We start from the raw sequence: 8,953 nt of genomic DNA on the forward strand, positions 1-8,953 counted from the left end.
GCAGTGCCCGAGTGCTCAAATGGTCAGTCCACCCCTGATCCATACACAGCCACAGCTTAAACCATGCATCCTGAAAAAGAAAATGGTTGGAAATGCTACAAAAGGTAAATAGCTTGAAAAAGCTAGCTGAGTGAAAAGGGTATTAATGTCAATCAAGAAGATAGACAACCCAAAAATACCCCCCACCCCCGCTGATCAATGTACTTTTGAATTTCTCTTGCAACTCTTAAAGTGACACATCTCAGTTTACATGACAGTCAAAGAGGATAGGTCAGTTTTCTAAAAATGACAGCCTGGAAAAAAAAAAAAAAAAGTCCACAATTTGCATAACCGGCTACTCTCCTTTGGGGAAGGGGAAGGGGGAGGGGGGGAATCATCCTGAGGAGATGGAGACAGTGACTCGCAAACAGATGAAAGGAATGTTAGCAGAGGTGTAAGATTGCAGAACAAATTCGGTGAAGGTGGATACTCTCTCCCCTTGACTTTGATAGCTGTCCCTTGACCACGAAGAAAATTCAAATGAAACTTCTTGGTGCCTTGGTAAGAAAACTTTATTTTTATTACATTGGGTCAGTTTCTTTCTTCATGCATTCTAGAGGTGACTTACACTCCTTGGCGAATGTATTTATTAGGAGGATTTATAGGTGATAGGTGTGATCAGAGATTACGAACAGTTTGGTGTCAAGAAGTCAGGTCATGTGACACAGATGTGTCTAAAAATTAATCTTACAAAATATGTATTGTTGGATTTAATAAATAGTTTTTTTGGATTTAGTATTTAAAAAATGGGTGTTTATTGGTCAGCTAAAGAAGCTCAATTAAAGCTGCCTGCATTGGATCTCTTTCCATTGGAAGTGGTGGACCGGATTTAACAAGTTTAGCTATTTCTGGATTATTAGATGCTGTTTGGTGGATGATTGCAGTTCATTATGTAGCAATATGTTTTACACAGGAAGGGTTAAGTGGACAGAATAATATTGAAACAAATGGTGCTAGAGCGTCCCATTGCTTAAATAACGGTTTTACCAATTTTTTTTATTTTAATTTGTTTATTTAAACAAGATGATTTCTTAATGGCAACATATTTGTGTTTGCTGTGACCTATGACAGTACCTTCTTTGTTCTATTAAAGAGATGAATCATCTCAGTTTAAGCTCATTAGTGACAGGTAATCCAGTAAGTATGTATCAAATCACACAAGTTCAAAAGCAGAATACTATGGAATGTTTACCTGCCAAAGAAAACACACATTTTTTTTTTCTTGTGAGTCTTATCTCAGGGTGGGAGCAACTACTCCAACTTCAGCAGATCTTGTTAAAAATGAGAGCAAACTGGTTATTATGACTGTATTACCTGGCTGTTCTAAATGTTTGCTTTAAAATGGGTAGAATTTCTAACAAAAATTCTTAGGAAAAGAATAATCTAAGAAAGTCTGTTTATTTTTGTAATCGTTCATGGGGCCAAATCCACGTTCGTTTTCAACTGCAGTGACGAGAATATTTGAAGGATCAGGATGCAACAAATTTTCTTGGACAAATTTCTAACCATGTATGTGGTTTTCATTCTGTAAAGTGCATTAATTCTAAAATCAAAATGTTAAAAGCAAATTAAATCTTTTGAACCACATTCAAATGTTCTGAGAATTTTTGTATGAATTTTCCTAATATTTTTTGTTTGAAATTCTATCCATCTATGGCCAGCTTAAGAAAAAAAAATGTACCACCGCAAAATACAGTACATCATAATTTTTTATATAGCAATTCACACTTAATGGAAATTACCACAATGGTCTAGATGCTAATGAAAACCAACTCTTTAGCCCTTTTCTGACTGCCCAGCACATATGTTAGGTGGCAAAAGGGTGGGCTTTAACATTCACATGCTATCAGTTGCAGGGCAGTCAATGTTTATGTGCCGGCAGCACACTCCCTGCATGCTCTGAGTACAAAGACCAAGCTTTAAAAGACAATACTTGGTCCAGGGAATGATCGGTAGCTGGCGAGACTGGCTTATAAATAAATGTGTGATTAATTTTGTTACAAATCGAAATTCAGATGTATCTGAATCTCCGAATCACAATAGTAATGAATTTTAATGAATCCGAAATAATTATATTGAAAACAATTAATTCATTTGTATTCATTCATTTGCGACTTCAGAGGGTTTGTAAGTTCCATAATATTGTCTAGCAAGTCGCATTGAAGTCAAACGCAAATCTCATAAAAATCGCAATAGACATGCAAGTTTGCCAAAATAACAAAACAAATCCAGATGAATGAATAATCATCTGAGAATGAATTTGAATCCTATGAAACAACTTTCAAAAATACAAATCAATTTGGAACAACAAATATATGAAACTAATCACACAAAATGAAATTATTGACTTGACAAATGAATCCAAAATGATTTTGTTTTTCATTACGCATACCTACCTCTCTACCTATGAACGTGATGCACGAACACCAATGCATCCCCGTTCAGGTAAACATAGCATGCACAGGCATACACCTGCAGTACACTCTGTGTGAACAAGACCTTAAGAGTAAAGCATCGGCTAAGAACAGGCAGCACAAGATGCGTTCTGCTGCCCAGAAAATATTTTTTTGTGCCCAAGCTTCAGTTTGACTTTGCTACTGGGACCCAACTTCATCTCAATTCAAAGCTAAGCCCTGACAAGTGTCCATTCCAGTGGCCAATTCAATTGTCTCAGTGGCCTATAAAGGCACTCTCATTATACGGAGAGATGGTAATTAGTAAAACACAGTCATCAATTCAGGCAAAGTCATGCCCCTGATAACAACGGAGAGAAAAAAAAAATATTAATATAATAAAATCAAAAGGAAGGCACAGAACAGACTTTTCTGACTATTAAGACATGCCAGTCACACGACTCCATAAGCAAGCAAGGCGTGTGTGTTTATATTATATATATATATATATATATATATATATATATATACATACATACATACATACACACACACATATGCACGCACAAGCAATCATTTTTACTCTTCTTTTTAGGCTTAATTGGAAATTGGAACTAGAAAGACACCTTCTTTCATTTAAATGTGGTTGTTGCCTACATAACAATGTACAGTAATCAATGGTAGTCAGCATTTACAGCATCTCACACTCCAGGTGGTGAGGGGGCCCACTGTGACAGGTCCATAAAAACCTCCCTATTTTCATTAATAATGCATAAACAGGCATGTGTTATACAATAGTTCTTCTCAACTCCCATTTACAAAGAATATTTCTCACCATATACCACAGGTGAGAGAATTAGTATGAATTTCAGTAAATATTACCAAAGCAACCAAATCATCACAGTAAGATACCCTCGGTATTCTGCCCACCTTTATAGTCACAAAAGGATGTACAAGTCTTACATTTTCTCTGCAGAGACCACTGTGTCAGAAACCCACAGTGAGGGGACATGCCAGCAAATGCCTAGGCATCTAATCTTGTGATCCTTTGTGAACAGAATCAGAGGTCAGGGTAGCTGCTGTAGAAACCCAAAGCCAAGGTGATTAAAAGCTTCTGCCAACTATTGATTTTAAGGGAACACAAGGGTGGGCAGAAGAAGGGTCTTACTTTGACAATAGGCCCACATTCGCACTATAGTTCAACCTGAAAAAGTATGCACTGCTGGCACCGAGGACTGGAGTTGATAATCACGCGGACAAATGCTGTATGTAACTATGCAGCCTGCATTTAGTCAAAGTTCACACCTATGCAAGTTGCGTTTGAGTTTTGTGTTTTTGCATTTGCGTTTTTGGTGAGTTTTGCGTTTTTCATTTTCTAAAAATATTTTCTTGTTGCTAGGCACATTTAATATGCAAAATGCATAAAAAATGCAATACGTCCTTTTCTGCAGCATTCCCATTTTAGTCTTTAGAACCAAAAACGCAACATTTGCATTACGTCCCTGACCCCTTCCAAAAAATGCACCGGGTGAAAATGTGAACCTGTCCCATAGGAAATCATGTTAAATGGACTGTAAAGTGTTTCTGCAAAACGTGGCAGAAAACACTTAGGTGTGAACCTAGGGTTAGAGTGTGCTCATATTGGAACTAGTCTAAGTGAACCGTGCCCAAGTTCAGTTATTCCCCCTCCCAATCCCCTTGCAGGTCTGTACTCACACTAGACTTTAAGCACACTTACACCTTCTCCCCTGCTACCCAGACCAGTGATCTTTGCTTCTGTACAGTCTTTTATGGAGAGTTCTATGCTCTGGCACAGTCTGCACTGCAGCAAACCAGTAGACCACTGAATTGAAGTGACCTGAGCCCAGGAAAACCTTTTCCAAGTAATCTCAAGCAGGATACACTCAACTGATCCAGTTCGGAGCACTCACATTACAAAATGAACCGGCCCAAAGGGCTGAACCGTGCCCAGGACTGGTTCAAAGTGCCAGTGTGATTGCACTCTCAAATAGATGAAAGTTGTCTTTACACAGATTGATATTCACAACTGCTGCAAAGTGGCCAATACAGGTAATAACAACTAGCATAAATTAGTAATTAGTCCAGATACACCCGAGCATCCAGATTGATTTTCCTACAGGAAAGGGCGTGTGTCACTTTTCAGCGTTGTTCAGGTCAATGAAATATTCTCAACATGAGACTCACCCCCTATGATACTGTCAGGAAGGAAGTATGGTGACCATCACTGCTGGCCTTCTAAATAAAGTATTAGTTGCATGGCTGTGTCTGATTTAAGTAGGCACAGATGGAGAACAAGCATGTCATAAACAACTGTCAGAAAAGAATTAGAATTCATTATCTCTATACTTGACCAAGGTCATTGCCTCAGACAGCAATTGAGACTAGTAGCCTGTGATTTCAACAGGGTAAAATATCTGCCAGCAATGGCTTTCACTCTTCCCTGCGAGCAGTGTACATGTAAATTAAAACAGAGTGCAAGTATTTTGCAAACAGCAGGAATTTTCTGTAAAACTTGCAGTATTTCCATATATATGAGAAGGTGTCTTATTATGAAAACAAAAAAAAACAAACAGTTTCTCCTTTATCAATCTAGGATAGCTGCAAAATAAAACAATTTGTTACTTATATTCTCCCTAAAAACACAAAATTTCACATAAACTTCTGCTCAGATGGCCAATTAGCAGGCAGAAAACAATGAAATATTTATAGTAACTGTGCTGTACTCAAGTTTTGTTTGGCAATGGTCTTCAGCTGTATGCATAGTCAATTTTGAAACCGTGCCAGATTTTGCAGGCGGGGAAACACATTTCAGGAGAATGAAGGAGAAAATCAGTCAGAATAAATGTCTGAATGTGGACTAACTTAACAATACAATTCGAGATGCATTGTATAGATACTGTCATGAATAATTTACACAAGAAATGACAGCTGTAAAATTCTTTACATTCTTGTATGCCATGCAACAGTGAGAAACATCACTTGAATATGGGCTCCTCTGTAACCAATAAAAAAAAAAAAAAAAGGGGGGTATATGCTAGGAAAGGTCTCCTTTGCCATGCTCAATCAATAATACTATTCACAGATATGACATGTCAATCTCCTAATTCTACCGTTTTCAGCCAGATTGGGCAACAATTTAAATCCTATGGAAGGCACCTGGCATAGCCTGCCACCTGCTGTCCACAGGAATATTTTCTCTGGCAAGTTGGAAAAAGCTGCCATGAAGCAATTTGCCCCCCTTAAAATAAGCAGTACAAGCAAAACATGTAAGCTAACATCACCCCTCCTTCCCCTCTGCTGATAGGAACATCTGGCCAAGCCCAAGGGAGGTCGAGTAGGTCTGCATAACCCGCTTTCTTGGAAATTGAACTGCATAGGTTTCATTTATACATTATACTTAAAAGGAAATTAAATACTAGTCACATATTTCACTTGTATTCCAGTATGACTGATAGCATGGTAATTGTGCCTCCAAACATTGCACTGGTGAGCCTTAGCCTTATCTGCTGAAATTCCAGAGCCCATCTTTAATTGAATGACTTCTTCCAGATCAAATCAGAGTCTTTCTAAAAATGTTATTTGCACTTTGGAGTTTAGGTGATACTCTTTATTGGTTAACTTAAAGCGGAGCTCCAGTCAAAGATAAAAGAAAATAAAAGTCAGCAGCTACAAAAACTGCAGCTGCTGACTTAAAAAAACAAACAAAAAAACAGCCACTCACCTGTCCCACGATCTACCGGTCTACTCACCACAGCCAACTTCATCTTAAGCGTGGGCACCCGGCTGCGACAGCTTGTGGCTTCACAGCTGGGTGCCCACTGCACATGCTCGAGCAGCGCTGCATATTGCAAACCATCCCACAGTCTTCTGGGACCTGTCATGTGTCTCAGAAGACTATGGGGAGGGAGAGGGGAGGACAACTTCTGCTTCTGATCACCTAGACGATCGCAGCAAAGTGGGAGCGGGTACCTGTCAACCTTGGGTACCCACTCCCCAAAGGTGCCAATTCCTCACAGGGAGCAGGGAACTACTACTTAAAGTGGAACTTCCCCTTTTGGGTGGAGCTCTGCTTAAGTTATTAGACAGATAACTTGGATTGCTTCTACAGGTTTTATACTTTTAGAAAAAAGGTTCAGAAAATTAGTTATACACAGTTTCTTCATCTAGAAACTTTTCATCTTTCATAACGTATGTCAGCCAATAAGGGTATCACCTATCACCACAGTCGGAGGGTGAACCTCCAACTGTACATAAATGACTGGTCCACTTCACTATTGTCCCAGGAGGATATACGGGGAACTGCATTCCTGTGAGCATCTGCATACACAGGCCTGTGATCGCTTTGACTGAACACAGTGAATCACAGGAAAATGGTACAGAGCCAATCGCATGGCAGCAACTCAATGCATTTAGGCATTTAGATGTGGTGAAGACGACTTGCTGAAGTTCAAATTGAACATCAGAAGAAGGAATGAAGGGGATATAAGGGACTTTAAATGTGGTATGGTTTTTGGTTGCTGGTCTACATATTTCAAAAATTGCAGATCTACTTGGATTTTCACACATAACCATCTCTAGGGTTTACAGAGAATAATCCGAAAAAGAGAGAAATATCCAGTGAGTGGCAGTTGTGTGGATGAAAATGCCTTGTTGAAGTCAGAGGTGAATGGTCAGACTGGTTCAGCTGCGACATTCAGATGGTAGGGCAGAATTTGGCGTAAACAACATGAAAGCATGGATCCATCCTGCTTTGTATCAATGATTCAAGATGGTGGTGTAATGGTGTGGGGGATATTTTCTTGCCACTAGTGAGGTGTACTTAATAAAGTGTTCGGTGAGTGCACTAAAAATTCTATATAAAAATTCCATTGGGTAGGGTTATTTGTTCATTATTCTAGCCTAGGAAATTGAGTAAGCAAACTGCTGTACAGGCTGCAGGAAATTTCCCAGTAATGCATTGCAATACAATACCCTAAAAGCGAGCATATAGCATGGCCACAACAAAATTCTTTCATAGGCATGTGAAAATGTGATATTCTATTTCAGTTGTGATGTTAAGTGTTTATTCTTAAAGAACAAGCATTACTAATGTATTATGGCTACTGAGACATTAATAATTTTCTATCTTGGCATATTAAAAAAAAAAAAAAAAGACTGCTTGCTGTATTTAATGTAATGTGATGTTAGCAATGGAAAACTGTGTAGAAAAGGTGACCTTCCTTGAAAACTCTGAGTTATCTTAGATTAGAGAAATACATTATTAAGGTGGTCCAAAAGTGACCATGCCTGATGGGATAAGAATTTAGTCAATTTTCCTTCTTTGTACAATGTGCATTACCTATCCTATGCTAAAGTAAAAATTCTTACAAACAGTATAATCACCTCAATCACTTCAAAGCCCCTTAAGTGTTCTACAGTGACCTTCAGTAAGGTAATAAGATATGTGACCTTCCAGCTGTTGGGAATATGAATGCAAACAAGCTAGCAACCCCCCGTTATCCATTCCTAGAGCCTGAGATGTTCTCAATGGAAAAAGACAACGTAGTTTGGGTATAAATACATGTTTTACTACACAACTAGTTATGCTTTAATGTTTTTTAATATAATAAAAAAGAGATAGGTTACCAATACTTTGTGTCAAATGCATGACTTAATGGACTTAATGGACTTACAGACACCTCTGATATTAAGAAATAGTCAGATTAAGCTGGGTATACACCAATAGAATTTTGTTTGAAATTTTAGGTTTTAAAAATGTTTGTTCAGTTCTCTAATAGTTAGATGGGTCAAATTGATGTTCATTTTTGATTGCAATGATGAGGAAAAAAAACAAAAAGGAGCAGGATGTATTCTTTTATCTCAAACTAGCAAATTTCTAACAGTGTATGTGGTTTCCACTTGATAAAGTCCATTCATTCCAAAATCCACTGTTAAAAGCAATTGAAACTTTGAACTACTTTTGAATGACGTTCGTCAAGCCACTGAATGAACTTCAATTTGCAAATGAAAATTCATACAATAATGCTAATACTGTATAGCCAGCTTTACAAAGTGTTTTGTGACAGTTATTTCTTCTTATTAGTGGCAATGAAAGAGGGCGGGGGAGTCATACATAGATCCTGGTGCTGGCTTATCTCAGGGACTTTCATGCAATTTAAGCCATGCAATTAATTTGTGCTCCTAGAAAGACTGTTTAACATAGATGTAAACCCTACCTGAATTACATTTGATTGCTAAAATGATTGTGAAATAAACAGTTTTAACTTTCATACAATAAAATACTGGTTTTCAAGCTTTTTCATTCTTTGTTGCATCCCACTGTTGCTGATCTCCTGTAGCCTTTTTGTAGCCACCTTCTGTCTACATAAACTAAAGTGATTGCTGCGTGGTTTTATTCAGGGCAGGTTTGCTTATGGTGACACATTTTAAAACAGTTGACCATGCCAGTGTTATGAAACCTGTGTGAGAAGGTGACAACACAGGGCAAAATATTGAGACAG

The 8,953-nt window shown here is 38.1% G+C and overlaps 1 protein-coding gene across 1 annotated transcript in view; it reads left to right on the top strand.

Annotated features, from left to right (window-relative positions):
• The first annotated feature begins 395 nt into the window (after positions 1-395).
• LOC149440440 (cadherin-like protein 26) overlaps positions 396-8,953 on the top strand; it is a 111,313-nt gene continuing 102,755 nt past the window's right edge. Inside the window, exon 1 of the mRNA XM_089658664.1 lies at positions 396-540. Coding sequence (XP_089514790.1) covers positions 520-540 — 21 coding nt within the window. The 5' untranslated portion in view covers positions 396-519. The remainder of the gene's footprint in view (positions 541-8,953) is intronic.

Source organism: Staurois parvus, unplaced genomic scaffold (assembly GCF_062004578.1).
Source record: "Staurois parvus isolate SC_StPar_1 unplaced genomic scaffold, SC_StPar_1.0 ptg001087l, whole genome shotgun sequence".
NCBI classification, from domain to species: Eukaryota; Metazoa; Chordata; class Amphibia; order Anura; family Ranidae; genus Staurois; species Staurois parvus.